Source organism: Culex pipiens, chromosome 1, assembly GCF_016801865.2.
Source record: "Culex pipiens pallens isolate TS chromosome 1, TS_CPP_V2, whole genome shotgun sequence".
NCBI lineage: Eukaryota > Metazoa > Arthropoda > Insecta > Diptera > Culicidae > Culex > Culex pipiens.
Window position 1 is genome coordinate 135,287,743 of NC_068937.1, and position 26,349 is coordinate 135,314,091.

Here is a 26,349-nt window from a genome sequence, read left to right on the forward strand (position 1 = left end):
GAAACAATATAATTTCACCCTAAAATGACGAACTTTTTGTCACAGTGTTCTGATGCAAACAATGATCGAGCTTGAGCTGTCATAGCACTGCGAAATATCTTGGCTGACATATCGGGCGGTCAGTAAAAAAAACAGCTGGAAGTCGCCTTACAAAAAACTTTTACTAGAAAGAGATAGCAAATCTTATACAAACAAACCCCCAGCATCCATGTGAACATAATGTTTTTAAATTTCTGACTAGAAAGCATATTTCTGACTGTATTATCTTTGATTTACATAGAAGAGTTCAATTAAGCTAAAATTTGAGTAATTTCGAATGAGCGTTCAGGAACTTTCTAAATTGATTTAAATTTATAATATTTTTATTTGTTGTTGATAATTCATTCATTTCTCGCAGCTTCAACCTTCATAAAGCTTCCAGAAATAAACATTAATAAAACTAAAAATCATAGAAGTGGACCCATAAGAAACATAGATTTAAGTATTTGCTGGTCACCCTACCCTACTAAGAGCCCCCCCTAAGTGTGGGATGATGAGCGTCTCAAGGGGGTGCCCAGCGGGGTGGGTAGGCCTTTTCCTTTGAAGTGTCTTTTCCTCCCACCTTCTCACAGTGTGTCGTCGCCCCATTGAGACTTCCAATTTTTTGCGGAATTTTCGCAACGCGAAAGGAAAAAGTTGATAATTTTCGAGAATACAACTTTGATTTCTTTTTTCTCAAAAGAGAAAATTTGCTCCATCTGTGCGTTTCCCGGTAGAGGGTGGGGGAGCCTTGGAGACAGAGATGATTCAATTTGCCACTGCGGCAGCGATAGCCGGTTTGAACTTGCGGAAAACGGCGGAAGGTGGAAATTTCCACGCGTTTTTACTGCTAATTGTATGGTAATTTGCACTTTGAGTGTTGATTTCTGCCTACATTTATTGTTTTATTCAGACTAACGATACTCAGCGAGTGTCGTTGTGCCAGTTATGCTAATAAGGTGGAAGATAAGGGGGTTTTCCCTTCTTTGTTTAGTGTTAACAGCTCCAACAATCATTACCTTGTCAATTTTCTAAAGTAAAAGTGAGAAAAACATGTGGGTAAAAAGTCGGGGAAAGTTACCTAAACTAAATTTATCGTGTAATTGGTATTGTCAGATGGCACGGTCAGAAAAACTTTTTTCAATTTGACAGCAGTGCTGCCCGAACTTCTCTGATGTACGATATAATTTAAACCGGCCATAATTTTTCAATTTCACCCCAAAAAACCCCACACAGACGTGTTTTAATTACAAGAATCCTACAAAATTCAGCTAAAACGCCACATGCCTTCATCCGGAACACCCACAAAAAAGGTGAGATGCCATCTCACCGGAGCCCAGCTCCCTCGGCAAAGATTAGAAATGGGTCTGGCCTTGCATGTTGGAGGTGCGTGCGTGTGAGCGACGTTCCGGATGATAAGGGCCAACCAGCTCCGCTGCATACCAAATGAGATTGTCCCACCGTTTTTGTCCCGGGAACCCCCGTTTCCTTGCCGGCGGCGTCGCGATGTCATCGTAGCTGGCACTGAGAAAAAAAATGAAAAAGTTTTTTGTTGACAGCTGTCAGAAAAGTTTATAGCAGCGGCCATTATGGCACTTTGACAAAACACATTTTAAACGTCAAAAATGTTTTTTTTTTTTCGAAGTTCGTTCAAAAGCCGTGTAGTAAAAAGATAGCGAGCTGACGACACGGTCGAGGGTGGATCGGATAAATTGAAGGCAATCCTCCGGGGATGAATTGCGAAGGTGCCTGCCTCAATTTGGCGAGCTGTCGAAAGGTCGGAAAATATTCTGGCGCTGCATTAGCATACCCGGTAAGCGGTCGTTGAACATTTTTTGTGGGTAATAACAAATTAAAGCGTTATCATTTTAAGCACGAGTGTAAATTTGACAGTTTGTAATATCGTTTTGTCAAATAATGAATTTTTTGGACATTCAACATTTTTTCACAAATTGCTTCCAAACCGGAGCAATATCGGGAGGGTTCATCCCCGCCGGGAGTTACAGCAACCCCGGCAACGGGTTACTTTGATGTCGTCGAATGTGATGAGATGGCTCGATAGCTATTTACGTGACACGAACCTGCCTGCTTAGATTAGAACGCCAAAGGGCGTATCGGCATACTTGTCTAAACGTTGAACACTTGCCCAAATATTTACTCAACGTAAAAGACGAGATGAACGTGAGATGAACCCTTCTGATTCACTGTAATCGATCGGAGCTATACGTTAAATTTGACTTAATTATTTTTTTCCTTTCGTTGCTAAATCCAATCGTTTTTCAATTAAAATTTCGCGTAATGACCTTCAGCGATCCGTGAAATAAGGAAAGTTGTCTCTCCGGAAGAGACGTCAACAAAACAGACCCAACCGGAATCGTAAAAAATCCTTTTTGAATAAAGCATTCCTCGCGAGCCTCGGCAGGACGACGACGCAATTAAGTTGGACGGTTTATTTTTGTACTGTATCGCTCCTCCGTTTTTCATTGGCCACAAATTACGTGCAAAAAAAAGTTTTGCTACGTAATCTGTGAACTACCCACCGCATAATGAAAGGGGACTCGTGGTTTGAATTATTACCCTTCCGTAACACACAGCTTAACACAGGATCTTCACCGCTTGATAACAGAATAAAACAACAGTAAAAACAACCACGCAGCCACTTTGGTTGCGTGCTGTGCGTGTTTGACAGGAGGTGGGGGGCGGGCCAGTTTTCCGCACTTACCGAGCATTAGAATAGCTTTAATGGTCGCGGTCGTAGTATGCCGACGGTGTTGCGTGACGCTGCGACAAAAATAGCCTGCTGCGTTGGCTTATTTTCTCTCTTCTTTTTGTTTGCCATAATGGCGGCTGATTAGCAAAATGTAACGAACGGGGTCGAGCGACGGGGAAGGGGGGTTTGCGTGTCTGAACTCTTGATGAATTGTTGTGTCATGTGGAAAATCTGGCCACAGTGGCGAAGGTCAGTTCGAGAAACGACGCGGGGACACGCGATTTACGGTGTTTGACGTTTGGTTGCTATAAAAAGGGAAGTGAATTTTGCCATAAAGATTAAGAAATTTTCAATTTAATCGAATCACTTTGAGATTGTGAGTGGAATTCAATTTCGCATTTTCAAAACTCATCAGCGAACCAATTTGCCTAACAATTTTGCGCTCGCTTCGCGTGGGGATTCCTTTTGCGCTCTCGCGAAGCCCCAGCTTAATTTATGGAATTGAATTGAATTAATCCTTGATTGGAAAAGTTGCTCCTGTCGGCGCGGCTCCAACAAGACGGCCCTTAAGAAGCTAAATTGATTCACTCTTACCTCCCAGACCGTGAGCAAGGCACTCTCAAAGTGTCATTAAATCTGGCACTGCCTCCGAAGAAGCCATAAAACGCCAACTCCATCAAATTTTCAGCGCCAGGCTTCACCTTAATCCGCGTGTGTTTTTCACGGCACTTCACGTCTTCATTTCGGCAGTTGACGGCGCGTCACGTCACGCGAGCGCCGTGGATTACATGGGGATATTTTATGTCATCCCTTTCACATTTTTATGGCAGCCGAAATTTCCATGACAATGGCGTCACGATGATCCCCGCTGGCATCATGGCCTGCTGAGAGACGATGACGGCGACGACGACGTTTCGTTCCTGATTTATATCTCACCATGTTAGTAGCGAATGAGTCTGTGTGCAAAATGACACAATTGCTGTCACTGGGTCGTAGTAGCCTGTGGCGAAACTGGCATGTAGCCATCGTGAGCCAAGATTATATCTGATAGGTTGCAAGCTAATTTCAAAACAAACCTTAAATATGATTTACTATAAAATTTCTAGCAAAAAACAATCTGATTGGTTTGATAACATTGGCGTATGACAAATCTCAAATTGCTTACTTATCATTCATCATCTTGACTTACAGAGATAAGCGAAGCCACTCATGTTCTAGCTTCCTTTTTTTGGGTTCATCCCAACAGCGGTCTTCTCTGGCAAGCCAGAGTAATAGAAGCAGCAGCTGAAGCGGGATTCAATTTCCCATGTGACAAAAGAAAAAGGATACTTTACGACGTCAACGATGTCCCCGGGGATCACGATAAGTTCGGTGAAACGATAGACGCCTCGATTACATCGAGCTGAACGTAGAAATAATGGATGTAAGGGCCAGTCTGGTGGAAACTGGCCTTTGTTGGGGCCAATTACGAAGATTGACTTGTCGCAGCGTTTATTCCGAACGAATGCCGCCATTATGGCGTTTTTGACAGTTTGCAAATCGTCGTTATAGCACCGGAATCTGACAAGCTTTGAAATAAGTTCAAATCGTCATTTTGAAAAGTTGTTTATTTACAACATAGCTACATCAAAACCACGTTTTCAATGCATACATCATGTTGTACAAATGCATTCGTGTATATCGAAGTTTCCTCATGCTAGTTATCGATTACCCTGATTAGTCGAATGCAGCTCAATGGATTCACTGGAATTATACTTCAAACGTTGCTGGTCGTATGGACGTAATCAATAATACAGCCATACAAACAGATCGGACAACAATGGCGCCCCTTGCACTTGCGCTCGGTTCTTGTGTGTATTTACAGTGCACTGAACCGGACAAAATGTACACAACCCCCTTGGTCAGCAAACCTCTTTCAAACCCGGGCTTTTCCAATTTCCTACCGCTCACTATCAAATCGATACTGTTGCAACCATCTGGTGGTAAATTTATTGAATTTGCGTTAAGAAAAAAAAACACGTTAAATTCCAAAATAGATGCCATAATAACATCCGCACACCCCTGGTGCATTGTTTACACTAATGGAACCCAGCGCGTGTTCGCCTACTGCGATCCGCCACATGGTGGCACTGTCGCTGCGGTTGTTTACATTTGACGCGCTCAGGGGTGGGGTTTATTTGCATAGCAAGCCCCCCACCAAAAACATTCGCACCAATGTAAACAAACTGTGCGGTATCAAAAATAAACACCGAGCGTGGGGTGGGAAAAGTTTTCGCATTGTGTGTGTGTGCGGGTGGGAATTGCACTTTATAATGGTTGAAGAGCAGCCCAAACTAGCGTGAAGCCCCATTTATGGTGACAGCTTTAGGGCTGCAGCCACAGTAAAGTGGCAAACCCAGTTGAAAGTTGGTCGGAGAGTCCGAACACGCGCGGAGCGGGAGTCACTAACTTTTTGATGATGTTATAAACTTAATGAGGTGAAAACATGACAGCGCAGCAACCCTGCGCTCGATGGACACGTGGTGAAATGCATTTGACGTTTATTGAATCGAGCGTGGCGTGCAACGCTTGCAAAGCACTCTAGATCGTGCACAGATAAATGACATTTCAATTTCATTTGACATTAAATTGCTATAAAAGCAAATTTTAAGAGCGATGAGTGATGAAATCGAAATATCCGTGCAAATTTCCAATCTACTGCCACTATATTAAGTACAGTTTATCTATGGTCACATATTTTAAAACATTGTCACCCCGCAGGGGTGGGAACGACGAAAAACTTTGAAACTCAACCCGAGCACACAAATCTTGTCTGCATCGTCGTGATTGCCGTTCCTCGTAGCAAAAGTAGTAGTTGCACTCTGCGCCAACTTTTGAAGGGTGGAAATTAACCTCAAACTTTGCGCTCGTTTTCCCACTTGTGCTTTCTCCCCCTGGTTGCAGGAAAATCGTGACAGGCTGAAAGTTTTTCAAGCGAGCTTAAATGGAAATTAAAAATTAATTTTCGATTTAAGTTTGCGGTTCCCCCCAGCCCTGCGTGGCTCGTTGAACAATTTCAATTTGTGATGAAATTTATATTTACATTTTTCTTCGCCAGTAGCGAAATTTTCTTCGAAAAAAAGCAAATTGATGACATTACAAAACTCGACTAAATTATTCCCATGATGCGATCCCCGCCGGACACTTTTTGCCACTTTTCCACGATTAACCTGCGTCTCCCACCCCTGGTCTGGTCTGCGTCTGAATAAATTCATATTACACCAGGGGCCAGCCCCAGACGAAACGAAAGCGAACGAAAACAGATTATGAATGGAAGAAATTGCGGCTCACCCCCGCCACTCCTCTGCGAAAACCATTCGGGGACAAAACAAACATGACAGAAAGAAGTCAAGATCGTTGATGCTAAGGTGGGAACGAAAGTTAAAAATTAAATCTTTTTTGGGAATATTATTCAGTTAAGCAAGATGTCATCACATGAACTGTCAAATTTTGACAAGCATATTTTTTCCCTGATTCCTACCTTTTTCACACCACCTTGACACAATTGAACCACGAAGGATGCCTGCAAGGGATCACTTTTCTTATTTCCAAACGAAAAAATAAAATAAAAAGAGAGCGACGTAATGAGCCAGCAAATTCCATCGAACGAAAAGAAACCGAGCCGCATTGTGACGCGCCGGAGGAGTAAATTCCCAAACGTAAATAACGGACTGACGTGACGGATCCAGTTTCCGCCGAGGGACGATAAATGCCTAAAGCAGTATACGCTCTTGTTGGTTTTGTTATGAATGAATGGCGCGTGTAACGAGGTGACGCGTAGAAAATTGGATTACCTTGAGAAGGGGAGTCATGTTTTTTTCTTCTCTTTTGTTGGTTTGGCAGCACTGATGCCATAATGAAGGATGCTATAAAAATATTTTAATGATTGTAATCTTCAAAGTTTTTTGTTTTAATTTACACGCTTATTTACACTGACCCAACAATCCAACAAGTTTGGCTTGTTGTTTCTCAACTTGATCGTGTTTTGGAGGTTCATCGATACATTTGTTGGCACCGTCAACCTCTTTTTTCAGCGTTCCAGCGCTTTTGACCGCATCCGCCAGTTTTTTCAGTGCAGTTCCCAGTTGGTTCTTAATCTGATTAGCTAGCTATAATAAGTTTAGTTTGAATCTCAGGTTTTAAAATAAAATAAAACTCACCGTTTTTGTTGCACATTGGATTGTTCCAAATACCGCACCGATTCTTTCCTTTACTCCACCGGAAGTTGGATTACCTTCGGTACAGTTCTTCAGCTGACTCAGAAGATCGTTCACTTCTCTTTTCGCTAAGTCAATTCTGCTTTCATGACCTTTTATAGCATCCTTCATCTCATTCAAGCATGGATTCATTGCTTGCTGCAAGCTCTCTTGATATTCTTCAAACGTTCCTTTAGCATTCTGAACACATTTGTTTGCAGTTTTCTCACAACTAACTTTTTTCGAAGCTTCTTTCAAGCTAGTTTCGATTTCATCCGTTTTACTGTCTAATTTCTCTTTAACGTTTTTGACAGCATCCGTCTTCTTCTTTTGAAAATCACTTATCATACTTTTAACCTTACCAGTTGCTTCTTCTAGCTTCTCCTTAATCCCACTCATTGTCGTCGACACGAAATTCTTCAACCAAGTTCTACCTTTGCCCAAAAGTCCCTTAGATTGCTCCTCCAGCGGTTGCTGTTTAGCGAACAAATCCCCAACCATTTCCTTGGGCATCGTGATAATTGGCACGAATTCATCCTGAACGCCACAATCCCGCTCCAGTTTCAAATCGTACTGTTCACCCCACTTGGCCGGAAGCTTCGGCAAATCCTTCCAAATCTCTGAACTGTCTCATTTGTTTAGGCTGGCCTGAAACGTCAGAGAAGCCATAAAAACTCAGAACTGTCAAAACGCCATAATGGCGCTCGCACCGAAGATTCTTCAGTTGCTATAAAAAGCTAGAAACGTCAAAAGACGCTGCACTCCAATCTCGGATTACGCAGCAAATGAAGTAAATCACACCCAATCTCGACATCTAACAGCCCATTCGGAGGCGGGTTTGCAAATTGTTCCCCTCTTCCGAATCCTATCGGCTTCCGATCAATTCGTAATCGTTTGATTGTGGTTTCGCCCTCCCCTTTCGAAAGGAAAGCCAAACCGAAATCACCGAAATACTGTTATGATTATTGCTCCCCACACAGCATCTGCCTGCCATCGATGACATTTGAGCCCAGGATTTCCCGAGAAGAAAAGCAGCTCAATTTGCATGAAAAAGCAGATGCTCCGATTTGCTCGGATGTCAAGTCAAGGTTATAGAGGGGGGGCATGACTTCTTCGGAAGAAAGCCAAATCGATCCTGACTTTGTGCGTGACTTTTGTGCGGGGTTGTCAAAAATCCAGAACTGGTAACACTGTCAACATAGACGTTTACCCAAAATTAAGTACTGAAGCTGTCAGAATTTTCAAGATCTTCTAAATCAAGGTAACTACAAAGCTTGTTTCAGTGGTAAATGTCGAAGTACACTCACCGTTAAACTTAGTAATTTCTAGTTGTAACGTATCTAGAATGAAAATCTATGGCTCGTACCTTCCACCCACAATTCGATAGACAACGGGAAGGCCGAGAAGAGTACATTATGCAAAATACCCTCAATTCACTTACCTCCCCATTCACCTGCTCGACAACAGCGCCTAGCAGAAGAAGTAGAATGGCACAAATCAAGGTCCCAAGCAGGATAATACCGTCGGTCCACATTCCTGCCTGTGTAGCCGGAAAATTTGCCTCGTTATTGTGGTCTACCTTGATGCTCGCCTCTTGGGAGATTTGCGCACTGATTTTAGATGAAACTTCCGGTGCCTTTCCAGAAACCAGCTCAAGGGGAAGCACTTTGAAAGCCCTATAATAGGATTGCCGCTCCGGAACCTACTTCGAGTCGGTGATGGACTCTTTGTCTTGTCTTGTGACGATACGTGTTGGCAGAACAAATGAGTTCCGGTTCTGGACCAGAAATTACAGACGACTTCAGGAGGAAGCTCAATTTATAGGCCTTGAAGCGTAATCCCGGCAGTGCTGCCAACTTTGAAAAGTTCAACTCACTTGCAAAAATCAATCAAGTTGGCAGCACTGCCCAGCAACCGAGATTCTTTTGTTTGGTCAGCTGGAAGACATTGTCCATGTGCCATTGAGCAGGAGGCAGGGAGAATGGAATCAACAAATGTTCGATTTACCATACACAATCACTGTGTGTGTTTGTAACAGTGTTTTTGCTCAACAATCAACTTTATTGCGCCAACAGGGACGTTCCCTCGACTGCCATCGAACAGGATCATACTGACGATGCTAATGGGACCCGGGAGGATTGCCTTTGTTGCGGGTTTGCTTTTTTATTCATGCATGCAAGATGAAAGTTTCTTTGCGAATCTTCTGAAAAAGTAAACAAAAAGTCTCAAATACAGAATTACAAAAAACAACCCAAATTTAAGTTAAGGTGTAAACTCAAAATTTAAACAAATTGACTAGTTCCGCTTCTCAGTGTAAGTTTGACATTCGAAACTCATTGCACGCTGAGGTTTAGAGCAATCGAATTTCGCCATATTTTACCTATTATTTTATTTTTTAGGAATATTTTCAAATCAGTCATAAAGTAGCAAAAAGTTGTTACACTTTTCTGTCCGAGCAGCACAGCTGCCACGCCAGAGGTTGAATTTATTGACCTGTCAGACAGCTTGATATAAGGTTCACCAGGTGGCGCGTCGTCCTGGTGGGTCTTCTTTCTTCGAGATGCAAAAGTTTGCTCGGTGGTCGACCCTGGCAACAACCTGATGGATTGATCCCACCGGGACCCGACTCACTGATGCCGGTTGGCTTCTTCTGGGGAAAGACGTTTGCTCCGGTTTGAATCTTTCTACTATTGCTAGATTTCTGGCAGAATTCGTGAAAAAGACAAATTGACATGTGTTTGCTTGTCACTTTGGATGGAATTTGAAATGTTATCTGAGAAATATCAAAGAGGGGAAAGTCACTTCGAAATTGATGTACTCAGTTTTGAGTAAGAAATCAATTGATGGAAAAAAAATCTCTCAAATTAAATAAAAGATCATTTCCGTGCAATTTATGAATCTCCGTCGGCGGCAACAGCTGCTCATCGATTCCCAAAACCGATTACCGTGACTAAATTAATTAGAACACCCGTTTGTTTCACTAAGTAACACCCAGAGCACTTTAGCATCCCCCTCGAAAGTGGCTGTCATCAATATCACTAATGGCGTCTAATTAATATTAATTTTCCCCGAACGCAGGAGTGTATCTATTTTACACACTCACCACACCCCCACTACTGAAACAAACCAGCCCCCGACGACGACGACTTTTGCGCTTTCAGACAAGCCGTGGCCTTTTCGGCAATCTGGTTCTGGCCCCCGGCCAGCAGGCGCTTCCTCTCGACTACACAGGTCCGGAAGCGGCCCAGCCGGTTCGTTACACTGGCCGAGGCTTTGCCCATCGCGGTGGCGAACTTTTGCGTGGCCTGCGAGGTTTTGTGGAAAAAGTTGGCCGCCTGAAAGTGGGTTGGAAGCACTCAAAAGTGATTGAAGTTTGTTTTAGTGTTTATTTTTGACAGTTGCTCTTCAAACTTCAAGCAGAACTCACTAAGAAATTATGTTGTGGCATAAGTCAAACTTTGGGTGGTTTTTACTCATTTTTATCCATATCTACAATTGTCTCAAAATTTACTTTAGAATAATTTGCGTAGTTGTGGGAGTGTCCTGCCCCTCGAAACTGTCAAAAATACACTCTTGTCGCAGCCTACTCACCACACTTCCAACGCAAGCCATAACTCCCCCGAGAAATTCCTTCTTCTGGAAGCAACCGTCGATCCGCAGCATTCCCGATTCCAGCTTTTTCTGCTCATCCTCGACCAGTTGACCGTGTTGATCGAGCTGTCGATCGACAAACTCACCGCAAGCCGCCGTATTTTCCTCGACCTTTTTGGAGTACTCCTTCAAGCTGTTCTGGACACTTTTCAGGCACTCGTTGTCTTCCGGCAGGCACAATCCGTCAAATTCGCTGAACTTTCTAGTGAAGAAGCTTTTGATCTCTTGGTTTGTGTCTTGGATGACCTTTTGAACGTTTGCGAGCGCATCCTGACGATTTTTGGTGAAGAACTTTAACCACTCTTGGCTGAATGCCTTAATCAGGGCACGATACTGGTTGAAGACCTGTTTTGCCTCCTCAACCTTTTCGCCGAAAGTTGGTTGCTGAAAGATTGTGGTTATTTGGGTCCAGAATTGATCCAACTTTGGAAGTGGAGGAGCTTGAGGAACTTCATTTGACAGATTCTTAAGCTTTTGGAGAGCTTTCGACTTGAAACTTATCGAATCGTCTGGTATGATGTCTTTGACGCACTTTTTTGGGACATTTTCCGGTTCGTCCTTGACCGTTACATCGAATGAATCTTCTGCTGGTTCACTGACTCCGTCCTCCATGCCCTACAAAAAGTCAAACATATCACTTTCATTGCTTCTGTTGAAATATTCATAACCCTACGTCAAATATATCAACCGCCAGACTCCCAATCGGAAGCACCAGCAAGGCCAGAAGGGAAATTGCTTCGTACTTCATTTCCGGTGACCTTCACACTGAACAACTCTACCGTTTCGCTGAAACCATCACCCACCACGACTCTTGACGTTCCGACATTTGCACAGCCGATTTGCCGTTTACCTCGTGCACAAACACACGTGTCCAAACATCACCATTATTTTTCCACCCCGTTTGTCACGCTCCATTTGCCCATCGAAACCCGATCGCGCCGTGATTGAATTTTGTTCGAAGAAAATCGAAAGCATCTCACTTCTTCCACTCCAGCGAAGAGACAAATTGCGCTGCCCAGCTGTCAAACTGCATTATAGCGCGGCCGACGCCATTATGGCGCGCGCTGTCTGACACCAAAACAAAGCACGCGCTCGCCACAACTACAGACTGTCTTGGGAAACAGACTGGCCAATGCAAAATAAACAGGCACTGGCAACGTATGTTTTGCGCTTGCAACACTGCCAGTTTTGCTGGGCGTAAAGGGCGGTTGGTGTCCAGCGCGTTTGGTGTCCAGAAACATTGGCCAATCTGTTCCCTAGACAATCTGTAGCCACAACAACAACGCGACGTAACAAAGCTAGCCATGATTCGCTCGATGTCGATTACGTCAATTGGTGTGTTATCGGCCCGCGCCATTAACGCTTGACCAAGCGCGCGCAGACCTGAAGAAAAAAAGATGGCGGCGGTGGGGATCCGCGCAACATGTGTAATTTTGGCTTTCGAACCGAAACAAAATAGCAATCATTGCGCAACGCCGCTGCGCGGCCTTTGGCCACCTTTTTTACATTTTGTTTCGTATTGTTGATTGCAACAACAACAACAAGAAACGGTCGAAGCTTGCTTGCCATAAAACTGCACGCGGCCTTCTTTGATTGACAGTTGGGTCGCGTTTCTTCAGCGAGGTTTTCCAACAAGGGGACGGTCACTTCTGAGAAATGTTGACATTTTCAACCGAATGGAACTACCAAAATGCGGTTAAGGGAAAATTAAATTTTCTTTTTTATGGTTTTTGGGGCTTCCGCGGTGAGCAACGGAAGTGGAGAAAGGTTAAGTGGGGGAAGAAAAGTCCGCAAGTGGGAGACTTGAAAGAAGCGACGTTTCCGGAATAAACAATGTTTCTTGCGAACGGGACGAAAGACAGTTTCGTCCCAATCCACTTTTTTAATTATCGACGGTTGATTAAGCCCGGACTCAATTGGGCAGGATAATGGGGAGCTTGGCAACGAATTTGCTCTTTCACATTCCGGGAAACCGGGTTCCATTCCATTAAGAGGGAGCGATTTCGATTCTTGGGAAGCTTTCTGTGGAATCAGAGAAGATACTGGGCGTGAGTTCGTCAAATTCCAACAGATTAAGAGGTTCGATTCGGGGATTAGCTGTCAAACTGCCATAATGCAGCATTTACTATAAATATGTTTTTTTTGTAATGTTTAAATTCTTTAAAGTGTAACGCGTGAATGCTTTAACCAAGGGGGCAGTCACTCTTTATACCAAGCCACGGAGCTGTCAAACCCAACTTTTTCGCAATCGCTTTCAGCGACCACAGCGTTTTTATAACTTTTCGTTCCGCCATTATATCAATCATACTTTCAATAATCGCCAATTTTCCCAGCAAAAAAAAAACCAGCCCCATTATCGTATATCAGCGAAAAGGGAAAAGTTTTTCTTCAGCCATAAAAAAAATCCCCGCTCTCGTACCTTTCAAATGCAGAACATTATTCGATAAAAAAAAATTCCCGCAAACTTCGCTCCTTTTTCGCAGCTTTGCGTGAGCACAGCCTGTAAGTAATTGACATCAACGATGTCGTCGAGGAGGGTAAATAAAATTAGCAAAATACAGCCCGTCGAGCTTGCCAGTCACGCACGCCAAAAGTTGTACGCCCGCTTAGCTGCTTCATCAACCCGCCTCCCCCTCTCGTTTGGGCGGAACGGGGAGGAGAAGCTCTAAAAAGCACTTTTTATTAGCTTTATTCTGCCCTCCTTCTCCTCCTTCGCGTAAGGGAAGTTGCGGGGAAAAAATGACAAGAAGCTCATTTGCCTTTCCGAGAGGAATTCAGGCTTCTTGTTAGACTGATTGACAGATTGACTGGGTGACAGATTGACAAATTGACAGGCACTTGTTCGCGCTAACAACAAGCGCAAATTTTTGCACTTGATCGAAGCAATCGTGGATCACATTTCACTTTCTTTCTCGGAACGGATTGCTTCGATGTCGATGAATTGTTTATGTTTCACGTACGACACAAAAAGAGTAAAAGTTTGTTTGATTCGCAGCCTGCTGCGATGAGACTGCCAGCTGTCAAACGACGTTACCATAATTATAGCAAATTATGTTGCTTACCATTCTAAGCATTGTGTTTACTTCTTTGTATAATCCCATTACGACTGAATTACAAACGGTACGGTGTAATGTTACCAATAATGGTCGGTCCAAATTTGACGCCTTTTTTTGCCATCATCATCTCTCTAGATCTCATCTCTTCATCACCGTAACCTCCTTCGCGCTCCGAACGGAGTGGTTCGCGGAGTTTGATGACCTCCTTTTTTGTGGCGGCGGCACCTCCATCGCAGGCGTAACGCCAGCTCGCCGTAATTACCCTCTAATTTTGAATCTTTGCTTTGTTTTGTTTTCAGAGAGGCGTTCGCAAAAGTCAACAAACCGCCCGGGTCACCCGCGTTGATCCTATGAACCAGAATGCGGGAAATGGACCGATTACCGGACGGATGCAGTAGGAAGCTGGCCCACGGCGGCGGCACCGACTGTTGGCAGGTGCAAAAGATGGACGAGGAAGTTCGGAGGAGGTGGGGCATAGCAGTTCGGCGACATCATCGCCTGACGGCGCTCCTGTTGGCCGTTGGACTCCTGTGCACGCAGATCGTCACTAGCAGTAGTACACCCCTAGATGATAGTAGTAGTAGTGGTGAGTAGCTTTTTTTTATAGCAACTGTCATAATGGCAAAACTTTTTTTTTTGATGTTGTCAAACTGACATTTGATGTTGTCAAACGGATGCACGCTACCAAAAATCAACTCAAAAGCGTCACAAATGTCATTTTGACAGATACTTATCCGATTATGGTAACTCAAAAAAATCCAAACACGTCAAATCGTTCAAACTTAGCAAAAAATCAAATTTCTCATTTCCATCCCTCGACATCGATAAATCACAAAAGCAATAAAGAGCATCGCTGAGCTGTTGGGCACAGTGGGATTTAAAAATGGCTTCGCTGCATTATTATGGCACGCACGTGCTGCGCCAAAGTAAACATTAATAAAGCGGTTTTTTTTTTGTGTGATTTGCTTTTCCTTGGAACGATGCGGGACTCCCGGCGGGATGGATTGAGCGTGCGATGCTCGATTTACTCGTTTTTTTTTGTGTGGGATTCACGCGATGAAAGGGAAAACAATCCAAATTTGGGTTTGTTTTTCATTATGAGATTTTGACATTTTTGATTGATTGTGGCAACTGAAAAGATATGAAAAAGTATCAAATTGTGGAATAATTTGTTGCTTAAGTTATTTTTGATGTTTTATTGTGTAAAATATAGCTAAACCCTCCGTTTTGATTGAATCCAAAATTAAATCTATTGTTTTCTATTCCAAAACACCCTAGAATCAATAAAGCCAACGTTAACGGTCCTAGTCGAAGCATTACCGAAAATTAAAGTAGGCCATGGGCAAGCACGCACCTCCACAGAAGCCCCAAAAGTGACTTCCAATTTGGGAAAGCTAATTTTGACCTGGGAATGATCATAGGGTAGTACTGAAGACCTGTTACACGCATTTTTGAAGTTTTTTTTACGCAATTATTGTTTTTGTAATAATCATGCACGAAATTTACTCTTGAATTGTTTTTCAACTTAGTTCTGAATTTTAGTCAGTATTCAAATTGTGATTTAGAAAAAAAAATAACTTGAATGCTGCTCTATGAATCCTCTGTTTGCGAAATTAATAATTTATGACAGACCTGTCGCAACAATCACCCACCAAACGACCTTGGACGTCAAAGAATGTTACAAAACCCCCCTTATATAGAGTACCTCATACAGCAATCACACCGCCACAATTTGTGTGAACAATTAAAATTGCAAGGCAGCAAACAATGGCCCCCTCTTCTAATGACTGCCGGTCAGCAAAATTACCACAGGGTAATTTGCGTCACGCCAATCGACTCTCCAAAACACGTGTCGTGGCCCGGAATGTTTGCATGCTGCAGCTGTCAGAATTGGCGAAAGATGGCGGGCGTGACAGTTGTGGCGCAAAGCGTCATGTCATTCGACGTTATTGCATTTCTGCGACGCTGGAATTGCGATCGTCGGATGGAAAAAAAACGAAAATGTCATCATCATGCTCATCGAATGGAAGGAACATCGGCTGAAAAAGACATCGTGCAAACAACAACAACAAACGCACGAATTGACAAATATTTAACGTGCGCGGTTTGTTTACAACCCCTCCTCGTGCACCGACCTGAAGTTTAATTGATTCTGTGGCATTCGCAGCTCCCATGTCGTGTAATTGGTTGATAAAATTACGCACAACGAGGTTAAGCTGCGGCTGCCGCTGGGATGCATTTCAATTTTATTCGGTGTGACACCCCTTCGCTGAAATTGAGTTGCATTTTAATCAATTTTCGGGGTGATAATTGGATTGTGGTGGCGAATGTTGGCCAATGCAGAAAAACTAGGTTAAACTCAATTTCAAGTTTACGCTTTAAGCGTGCTAATTTGACAACTAGGTCACGACAGTGACAATTGGCAATCAAACGGTGACAGTTCAATTTGCTCGCGCTAAATTATTTGCGATTAGCGCGTCATCCAACTATTTTCACCCCAAAACCCAAACCTGCCACGCAAAATTACGCCCCAAACCTTGTTACGGCGGGTCGTGTCACGTTCGCACCACGTGCGCGCAGTGACACCCCCCTCGGGTGCACGCTTACGGTAATCGCACTAAATTATGAAGAGCTAATTTGCAAGCATAAAATATTTACCGTGTGCCCTGTCTGTTCTCAGTACGCTGAATTTACTCTACATCTAGCTTTTCCTCTGCCACTGAACCACAAACACGACTGACAGTGGTGGGACTTTCGCTTTTTTTTCGCCTTCTCCCTCAACGCATTTCAAGAGCAAACGAGTTGAGGTTCAAGCGTTTAACGTGTACTGCAAGCTGTTGTTGCTGTTTAACACGCGACTAACCTGACTTGCTAGAGGCGGTGAAGCCACTTGAGGTGTCAAACATGAAACTTGCACCTTAACTGTTTGACAGATTTAACAATTGACAGTTGACAGAGATTTGACAAAGCGCCTTTAAATGTTAAAGCTCACCGCCTACTGCGCATCATTGTTGCACGGCAGCTTCTTCAAATCCCGCTGACGACAGCGAAGAAGCTCGCCGAATTCGATTTGCATAACCAATCAGCTTGACATCAGCAAACAATCAACCGCGCCAAATTCACCCCTGCCACTTTCCGTTCGGAACAGGTCCCCGTGATTCACATTATCTGTCACGTACACACACACTCCCGCTGGAACAGGTTTGCGCAGCTCTCCAAAACAAGTCACACACGCCCGAGTTCGAGTGGTTTCTTCGGCGTCGCCGCCAACTTGGATTATGAAATCATCTCTCCAGTTTGCGGGCGCGGCGCGTCGCGTCACGTCAATATGGCGGCCATGTTGCATAACCGCTGCAGCGGTCATCAGCTGTCAAAAGTGCCCGCAAAATAAAACACACAGAAAATCGTCAATTTTAATGACTGCAGTCCGATTGGGCCAGTGAATAATGTATGAGTGCATTCGGCGAACAATACGTGAACTAATTTCAACGCAACGCTGCGCTTTCGTGAGCGTAACAAAAGCCAAGTCGTAACGATTTGGTTGGTAACGACTCTACTATTGTGAGCATGAATAAATTATCAAGGTGGCAGAACGGCGAAGGTGTGCGGGCACAGCTGTCAACTTGACAAACAAAATACCGCGAATAACGCGGTGGGAACAATGCCAAACTTTGTGATGAATTTCAATTTTTGGAACTTTTCCGGTGCTTCCTCGCGCGAAGGAATCTCTGCCGGTTCAAGTTTCTGCAGTCTATTCTTGTCTTGAGTTTCTCCCTCACCTTCGAAAATTGCAGTCTCGTTGATTTTCATTAGGCTTGCTTTGTTCCACCGCTTGATTGCCGTCAAACGAAGCTTACTTTGTTATTTCGACAAAAAGTTAGAGATAATCTGCGCAAATCAAATTTTTAGTGTACCGATGACAGTTAAAATTTTATGTTTGATCATTTTCAACTGTCAATTCTGTTTATCTCTGAGCAAACTCGACGCAAGTTCCAACTTTTCCCACTCAAAACTATTAACCTTGAACTTTTCCTCAAGTTTTCCGCTGGAAAATGAACTATTCCAAACCAGAAATACCAAAAAACTGCATCATAAACCGTGGGATCGCTTCCATGCCTCCAAGAAGGACTTGTCCAAAAACTTTTTGACGAAACACTTTACGCCGACAGCGACCCGTCAGCGCAGTGACAGTTGCTGATCCGAGGGGGGCGCCACTCGAGTCATGGCACACTTTGTTGGAAACTTGCCAGGGCGTCGTCCCTTTCGGAACGGTGTAGAACAATGGCACTGTGTTAACTTTTCTGCAGTTCTCAGTTTCGCATCGTTGAGGTAGAAAATGAAAAAGTTTTCGGATAATTTCGCTGCACAAGCTCGTGAAAAAGCTGTTTCACGCTACGCAGAACTTTTTAGACAAAGAAGGTCGGTTGGTTGACAGCTGGCGCGTGTTGCCAGATTGATCGATTCAGTAATGTGACGGACCTACCGAAAACTTGAAAAGTAGATTGGATCTTTAAGATCCAATTAAAAAGAAGGCTGGGTCGAACAACTTTTTCTGTGGGTTGAATATCGCAAAAATTGAAGCAAGACGAAAGAGTTTAATTAACTTTTACTCATTCTTCTTTGTTGTTTGCAAATCTACGCCCACCAATTACATTTTACCAAGCACCGGTAATTAGATTTCACCCAAACTGACTAGCCGGCAGTGCTGCCAGACTTTTTTCGCAAGCGAACTGTCAAACCCAGCAAAAAACGTTTCCTTTAATCATCAAAGGCCTTCGGGCAAGTGCAATTGGCGAACCGGAAAGAAGGAGTGACCAACTAACACGGTTCAGCGCGTCCGGACACAACCGCGTCTGTTTTTATCAATTTCCAACCAAAGAAGAGAAGAAGAGCCCCAAATCGACATCAATCGCTCGCTAAACGATGCCTGGGCTTCGATCTAATCGGAGCAGGCCGCGTCTCGCCGAGAACGTTCTTCTCTGCAGAGCAACCTCTGAGATTTATGGCAGACGAGATGGCGCTGCCGGCGGCAGCAAGACGCAATCGATGGCGGTCTAGCTTGGCCTACTGCGCTATAGACGGTGTGAGAATGAGATGTAACTTTGGCTTTGCGGCGGTACTGGTTGGGGACGGGGGTCCGGAAATAAAATCACTCATCCGACATGATGGATTGCCGTGACAAATTGCAAGCCCAAGTGTGCCGTCCGCAGCACCTCGTAAACAAATTTGTTTCGCACGCCATGTGACAATTATGGGATTAGAAGGAGGAAAAATTGCTGTCTGGCAACTAGGCGCGGGGAAAAATTACAAAATGATGTTATCAAGCTTTTGGAAATATTTTTATTGCAACACTGTTGAAATTGAGTGATTTCGGAAAGTTAAGAATAAATATTACCCTTAGAATAACGTAATTTCACATCATCGTGTAAACTGTCAGATTGCTATAATTAAACCGAGGGGGTCACACTTCCATCTGTCAAAACGAATTTGTCACAATATAACTTTATTGATTACAGCTAGAGTTCGCCTCAACCAAGGGGATAGCCACTCCTGTCACGCCCCATTAGGGAAAGTCATCGATTTCCAACGGAAATTGATCGGATCTGCCCTCAGATCGTAAAATAACGCAGCCTTACTAAGTAACCAACCAGTAATCGCTACCGTCAGTCAATTTCCCTTTCAACCTGAAAAAGAAGAAGAAAAAGAAACTACATGGCCTTTCATTTTCACTGGAAACCGGTCCTCAACCATGTGGAGGGCGTCTTTTTAGTACCACCACCACCACCGGAGAGATAGTCGGTAGTAACAAGAGTAGTTATTAGCATACAATCGATCGGGGCCACCGCGAACTGGACACGCTGCTGGCGCCATCTCTCCGCGTACGCGGAGAAAGTAAGGTTGGACCCTAACCTCGAAAGCCAACAAAGATGGCGGTGACGACTCCCGCGCCATGGTGATTACAAAGCGACCAGCAGTGCCTCCTTTGATGTTTGTGCAGTCGTTGTAACCACAGAGAGTGGTCATTAAAGTTGAGCTTGAAGTCGTGCCCGAAGAGAAATTTTCCCAGCGCCGGCTGTGAACTGTCAAAATGTGCCATAATTATGGTAGATCGGCTGTTTGCAGCCGGCAAACCGAGCGTGAAAGCGATTTCAAAACAAATTTATTTAAGCTCGTTTTCGCAACAAGTGGAAATTTGTAATCCAAACGATGATGCATTTCTTCGGTGGTCTCGGCCTAAAGAGAAGGTTCGCCATAATGGCGCGACTCGCGCAGCACGACGATGGCGATGGTCCGCAAAGTGTTAAAATATAATATTCATGATAGAGCGGGGCCAAGATTGGACACGCCAAGGCGGATGAATGTGAAAGGTGTGAATTCGGATGTTGTGGCTTGGTTGTCAAGTTCCGGTTTGGCTTACTTTTTCTTTTTTGACAGTTTGCAAATTATTGTCAAAATCTGCACGCACGTTCAAAATCTCTCAGTTTTCATCAAAATCGAACCTACTTAGAAATGAATAAATGGGGTATCTGTCAGATTAGAGTGAATTTCACTCAATTTTCGTTTAATTCTGAGTGAAATCTACTCAAATCTGACAGAAGGCTTCTTTACTCATTTCTGAGTAGGTCCAGTTTTAACGAAAGCTTTTTAGTTATTGTGAACGTCAGATTTGAGTAATTTTCTCATGGATTCTAATGAAATTTACCCAAATCTGACGTTTGGCAGCAAAATGTATTTCTCGTTAAATTCGGATCAAGATAAATCATCTTTGAGGTAACGTAATTAATACTTTAAAACTGTCAAAAAGAGACGCCAAAGTGAACAGATTTATTTTCGAAATGTTTTACAGTTGCCAATTTCCGTTATAAATACATAAATTAAACGTTTAATAAGCTGTTCGCATAATTCACGCCAATAAAGGTGCAAAATATTAGGTTCAACCAATTTGTTAGCTGTCAAAGCAGCTGCCACAATTCCATAAGTTCTCTTTCTCCTTCCAAAATTCTTCAGATAAAGATCGAACCAATACCACAAATTATTCCAGCACCATCTTCCCTCAAAAAAATCTATTCCAAGAACGTCGCGCAGCTTCTTTAATGGCCAGAAAATGTAAATCACATTCGAGGAGGTTAGAATCCACAACTATCTAACGAGCCATCATCTTCTTGGCGGCAGCAACGTCCTCTTCGTCGTCGCTCTTGGGATGAGAGAAAGATAAATTCTTGAGCCGATAACAGGGAAACCACACAAAGCCGTTTGTGGTTGATATAATAAGGATCTCTGCGCGAGATTCCACGACCATGGAGCTGCTTGCGACGACGACGCTGGAATTGTAAATGAAGACGAAACTGTATGGTGTGTGTGCTTTGCCATAAAGACGATTGTTCGTCATCAGCTACACCACCAACTCCTCCCCAAAAGTGGTTGAACAAATAATCCGATATGTGATAATGGCTCAGACGGCCAGCCTTGATGATAAATTATCAACGTTAGGTGAATCCAAACTCTTACATGAGACGATTCTGAAGGGTTTCCTTCCGAAAACGCCATTATGGCGAATGCCATAAAGCGTTTGACAGCTGGGCGCTGCACGCTTCTTGTCGATTACTCACTTTTGAAGAAAAATCAACCTAACAGTAAAAATTAATGTTCTAAAATAATAGAAAAAAAAAACTCAAAAGTTGAGTCGAAAGGTGGCGACCAACAGGTAGCCGTGCGACAGGTTATTTAAATTGCCACCCAACCAATAAAAACTGGTTCCCAGCCCGCACTGAAATACCCCTTCAACCAACGAACGAAACGGCTTCGGAAGCTGGCGGCGGCTGCAATTTTTCGCAATCTGTTTGGACGTACTTCTCGTGGGATTTTTTCCATCTGTCGTGTGGTGGCCACTTTCGCCCCCACGTTCTGGGAAGAGTTCAACAGCCCGAGGAGAAATTGCGGGTGAAATGTGTTTTATTCCGAATAGTTTGATGAAAACTGCTGAAAACAACTTTTAACGTGTACAATTTGCTTTTTAACGTCGGTTTTTATAGCAAATAAGTTGTTGCTATAAAATAAGATATATTGACAGATTGAGAGGAAGGTTATGTGGAAACCCGCTACACGATCATGGAAATCAGCCCAAATTTAAACTAAAATCTTTGGAGTTTGGCTTTTTTATAAACTAGAATATCTTATAAAATTTCAGTTAAACTAACAACCAACTTCAACTCGGGTAGCCGGCGAATCTCGTGCCAAACCAAGCAGCAGAATTCCGTTTTGATTCCGATTTGCTGCTTTCAAGCGCCCAAAGGCATGTCCCCTTCCTCCAACTCTACACGAGTTTTTTTCCCCCTTTATCTCGAATGCACTTTGTCGACGACAGACAGCGCGAAGGCAAAGTTGTGTCCGATAACCGGAGATGCACCACTTAGTATCGTGTTGTTGTTGTCATCCATCGTCTTGCCAAACCCCGGCGGCATCAAACCACTTGAGTCACTACACATGGGGGCCAGTTTGAAATGACCTTCGAAAACATGACTTTTTTGCATTTCAACTCAAAAATGAGTTTTCTTGTTTAAGCGTGCACATTTGTCAGCTGTCAAATCTGACATATCAAGCTGATTTCGGTTGAAGGACCGACTAGCTAAAATCCTTAAGATTTTTTACTGGGGTTTTCCTAACGACGTGCCTTCCGAGCACAAATGTCATGAAATGCAAACCCTTATGCTAACCCTTCCCCCTCTCCTTCCAGAAAAAATAGAATTAACAGCGTGCCAGCACCTGCGGCGGGCGGAGTCGCGGCGCGCCAAGTCACTAGGCGATAGTTTGCTCCAGGCGGTGCAGATCCCGCGGTGTACGTCCAACGGGGACTTTGAGGCGATCCAGTGCTCGAACGAGGTCAACGGGACCGAGTGTTGGTGCGTGGACGAGTACGGCGTCGAGCTGGCCGGAAGTCGCCGCGGCGATGCCAACGAGGTCAACTGTACGGACACGACGATCGCGGAGGTTACCAAGTGTCAGGCGTCCAGCTGTCGGATGTTCTGTCCGGCTGGGTTCGCGCGTGACCTGGGCAGTGGATGTCCGGTGTGCAAGTGTCGCGATCCGTGCGAGGGCATCGAGTGCCCGCGGGGACAACAGTGCGAACCGCTGGAGGTGGAGTGCAAGAACGAACCGTGCCCACCGGTGCCGACTTGTAGGTTTTGAGGATCCTTACGATGGTCATGCCTTACTAATCTTGATTTTTAATTCCAACAGGTCGCAAAGCTCGTTCGCTGTCGGATCTCTGCCCAGCGGGTCAACCGCTGGCAATCAGCGGAACTGCTCGGCCCTTCCTGTGCGGTAACGACCCCGGTAAGCCGTCCTGTCCACCACTGTACCGCTGTCTAGTCCAATCCGGAAACGACTACGGAGTGTGCTGTCCGGCATCGCTGCAGTTCGAAAAGCCTGGAACCTGCCCTAAACCGGAAGAGATCATGTCCACTGATAGTACTGGATATCTGTGCGGAACTCCCTGCGGTCACGACCTGGAGTGTCCCCAGATGCAAAAGTGTTGCACCTCAAATGGGTGTGGCCGCAACTGTCAACAGCCGCACAACGTGACCGTCTGTCATCAGGCTCGGATGCTGTCGGAACTGTTGTCGGTCAACGAGCGTGAAGGTCGTGGCTACGTGCCCCAGTGTGACGGCCCCGGAGGAAGCTTCTCCACGAGGCAATGCTCTCGCAACGGGTTGGTCTGCTGGTGCGTCGATCCGAAGAACGGCAACAAGATCAAGGGTACGATGGGCGCAGCCCAGATGGTCAACTGCGACGGGGTTGAGAACATGATCGGTCGCAGTGGAGGTCGTAGCGTTGACGGTTCCCAAGGTCTGTGTGACCACAACATCTGCGCCGCCGTCTGTGAGTACGGCTTCAAGAGTGACCACAACGGCTGTCCAACGTGCGAGTGTTCCGAACCCTGCGAAGGCTTCCTCTGCCCGTCCGGATCGCACTGCGAGGTCGCCAAGGACCCATCCTGTGCGTCCTTCTCCGGACTGTGCTCTTCGGAGCCGGTCTGCAAGCCGGATCTGGTCTACTCAAACCCGTGCGAGCTGGGAACGCCGCTTGCGGACAACGTGACCGGCGAGCTGGCCTACTGCCATCTTGGTGAGTACTTCCTGAATACTTCTCTAGACCCCAACTAATTTTATACTTTTCCCTTAGATCACCCACGCAGCCGCGAGTTCCAGAGCCGCACCTTCTTCAACGACGCCGACGACGAGGACGTCGCCAACGGCCGCAAGCGGTCCCTGTCGAACACCATCATCTGCCCGGAGACGCACGAGTGCCGCAAGCTGCACGGCGAGTCCGGTAGCGTCTGCTGTCCGATCGAGAGTGAAACCGTTCCGACGCCGGAAGGACGTCAACAATCCAGTGAGTACTTGCTTTGTTTGTCGGATATGTTTTAGAAGTTCGTTTTTTAACACAATTGTATTTCACTCAGTGTGCGAATACCTGCGGGACTTTTCCGACCGCATGGAGGGAACGGTTGAGGGCATGGAGCTGGCACTGCCTCCGCCGTCCTGCAGCATGGACGGCGCCTACGAAGCGGTCCAGTGTACGGTCCGGAAGGCACGGGTCAACCGGGTCGAGCAGCGACGCTACCTGGAGCAGAAGAACATCCGCCAGATGCGCAAGCTGCTGGAGGAGGCGAAGCGAGCCAAGCGGGACGTTTCAGCAGTGACGCCTACGACGCAGAACCTCAAGCTCATCAAGGTGGACGATGTGTACGGAAGTGCGCGAACGGAAGTCGCCGATTCTGATGCCGCGATGATGTCCTACCTGCGGCAGCGAATGCTAGTTTCGGCGGAGACCGTTGACGATCTCGGAGTTCAGGGCCGATCGGCGAAGATCATCGACTTTAACCGGCTGGAGTCGAAGAACTCCAACGCGAATCTGGACAAGCCGGAGGTCAAACCGTCAACGCTGTTGAAGAAGCCAATGTCCTCGGTCGTCACAGCTGTTCCGGAGGAACTCATCGAGTTGGACATTGAAGAGTGCTGGTGCGTGGACAACTTTGGCACGGAGATTCCGAAAACACGTGGCATGAACGCTACCAAGAAGTCCTGTGAAGATCTGCGTGAATCGCTCGGCTGTCTGGATCTGACCTGCCGGATGGGTTGCGACTACGGATTCATTCTTGACTCCGACTCGCAGTGCCCGTCGTGCGAGTGTCGTGATCCGTGCGATACCGTCAGCTGTCCAGAAGGACAGGAGTGTCGCTCGGTTGAGGTTTCCTGCGAAGGTGAGTACTGCCCACCGGTTCCGGCTTGCTTCCCGAAGAAACCAGGCCAGTGTCCGTTCCTGGTTCCACCGGGTAGTGAAAACGCCGAGTCCGACTCGTGTGAGTACGAATGCCGAACGGATTCCCACTGCGAAGGATCGAAGCGATGCTGCTCGAACGGATGCGGAACTCAGTGTGTCGAACCGCAGCTGAAGACCGCCTGCCAACATCTGCAAACGATCCAGCTGCACCAGGCCAGCGAGCTGGGAGTTCCTCCCAAGCAGAAGTACATCGCCCAGTGTGACGTGGACGGAACCTTCCGGACGATCCAGTGTGGTCCGGGCAATGCCTGCTGGTGCGTTGACGAGAACGGCAACGAAAAGAGCGGAACACGAACCATCGACGCTCAACCAAACTGCGAAATTTACCCCAAGAGCGAGTGCCCGCTGCGCAAGTGTCCACCGTGCGAGTACGGCCACAAGATCGACGCCAACGGGTGCAAGACGTGCGAGTGTCGCAACCCCTGCCAGGAGATCAGCTGCCCGCGCGGCGAAGAGTGCCAGCTCATCCAGGTCGAGTGCATCTCGGTGCCGTGTCCCAAGATGCCGATCTGCGTGCCCATCCGCGATTCCGTCTGTCCGGAGGGACTCCCGCTGAAATCCGGTGGGCGCGAGATCGCCTGCGGACCGCAGGTGGACGCCGACCTGTGCCCCTCGACGCACACCTGCCAGCTCAATCCGATCAGCAACCGGGGGTCTTGTTGCGCTAAAACAAGTAAGACTTCGACCTTGAGTTTCTTTACAGCGTTCTAAATCCTTTCCTCTCCCTTCCCAACAGGAGATGTTTGCTTCGAATCGATCGAATCGAGCTGCCTGGCGTCCGAGATTCACCTCTCCGACAGTAACGACCTGGACAGCACGACCAAGTGGCGCTTCAGCCCGCGCCTCAACAAGTGCGTGCCCGTCAACCTGCCCAAGGCGAGCGTCTGCCAGTCGAAGAACCTGTTCCACAGCGAGCAGGCCTGCCACAGCGTCTGCCCGGTGCTGTCCCAGTGCGAGCGGCTCCGGCTGAAGAACGCAATGGCCGCCAAGCGGGCCGGCCAGCCGAGCACGTGGTTCCAGCCGCGGTGCGACCCGGAAACCGGCTTCTGGAGCCCGGTCCAGTGCCTGGGCTCGACGGGCCCGAGCAACGGCACGACGACGCAGGAAACTCCCAGCCTGGGAGTTTGCTGGTGTGCGGACAAAAAGGGAGCCCCGGTGAAGGGCTCGCTGACGAAGGGTTCCGAGCCCAAGTGCAGCAGCCGGCAGGCCAGGAGGCGATTGTCTGCGAGCGGCGAGGAATCCAGCGATCCAGGTGATTTGACAATCTTCATTCTCTCTTTCGCAAGTCGCGCGAATTTGGCGTTTTTTAACACTTTCACTTTCACCAAAACTTACC

The 26,349-nt window shown here is 45.9% G+C and overlaps 3 protein-coding genes across 4 annotated transcripts in view; 1 reads left to right on the forward strand and 2 right to left on the reverse strand.

Annotated features, from left to right (window-relative positions):
- LOC120418386 (uncharacterized) overlaps window positions 1–26,349 on the forward strand; it is a 67,509-nt gene that overhangs the window by 39,687 nt on the left and 1,473 nt on the right. For both annotated transcript variants that reach the window (XM_039580760.2, XM_039580761.2), the window contains exons 3-8: window positions 13,970–14,256; window positions 22,405–22,845; window positions 22,908–23,795; window positions 23,853–24,062; window positions 24,133–25,686; window positions 25,750–26,265. In XM_039580760.2, coding sequence (XP_039436694.1) covers window positions 14,031–14,256; window positions 22,405–22,845; window positions 22,908–23,795; window positions 23,853–24,062; window positions 24,133–25,686; window positions 25,750–26,265 — 3,835 coding nt within the window. In that variant the 5' untranslated portion in view covers window positions 13,970–14,030. The remainder of the gene's footprint in view (window positions 1–13,969; window positions 14,257–22,404; window positions 22,846–22,907; window positions 23,796–23,852; window positions 24,063–24,132; window positions 25,687–25,749; window positions 26,266–26,349) is intronic.
- Window positions 6,641–7,978, reverse strand: LOC120418388 (uncharacterized). The gene is made up of 2 exons (XM_039580766.2): window positions 6,928–7,978; window positions 6,641–6,876 (listed from the first exon to the last, which is right to left on the reverse strand). The coding sequence occupies exons 1-2, from the start codon at window positions 7,474–7,476 to the stop codon at window positions 6,691–6,693; spliced, it is 735 nt and encodes a 244-aa protein (XP_039436700.1). The 5' UTR covers window positions 7,477–7,978; the 3' UTR covers window positions 6,641–6,690.
- On the reverse strand, window positions 10,022–11,547 carry LOC120418387 (uncharacterized). Its single transcript, XM_039580765.2, has 3 exons — window positions 11,288–11,547; window positions 10,555–11,229; window positions 10,022–10,298 (listed from the first exon to the last, which is right to left on the reverse strand). The coding sequence occupies exons 1-3, from the start codon at window positions 11,360–11,362 to the stop codon at window positions 10,077–10,079; spliced, it is 972 nt and encodes a 323-aa protein (XP_039436699.1). The 5' UTR covers window positions 11,363–11,547; the 3' UTR covers window positions 10,022–10,076.

Excerpts from the sequence above, each read along its gene's own strand:
- LOC120418387 (XM_039580765.2), bottom strand. The coding sequence starts at position 11,362 with ATGAAGTACGAAGCAATTTCCCTTCTGGCCTTGCTGGTGCTTCCGATT. Across the intron at positions 11,230-11,287 it reads TGGCGGTTGATATATTTGAC|GGCATGGAGGACGGAGTCAG; the intron begins GTAGGGTTATGA and ends GACTTTTTGTAG. Across the intron at positions 10,299-10,554 it reads TGGCTTGCGTTGGAAGTGTG|GCGGCCAACTTTTTCCACAA; the intron begins GTGAGTAGGCTG and ends ACCCACTTTCAG.
- LOC120418388 (XM_039580766.2), bottom strand. The coding sequence starts at position 7,476 with ATGCCCAAGGAAATGGTTGGGGATTTGTTCGCTAAACAGCAACCGCTG. Across the intron at positions 6,877-6,927 it reads TCCAATGTGCAACAAAAACG|CTAGCTAATCAGATTAAGAA; the intron begins GTGAGTTTTATT and ends AACTTATTATAG.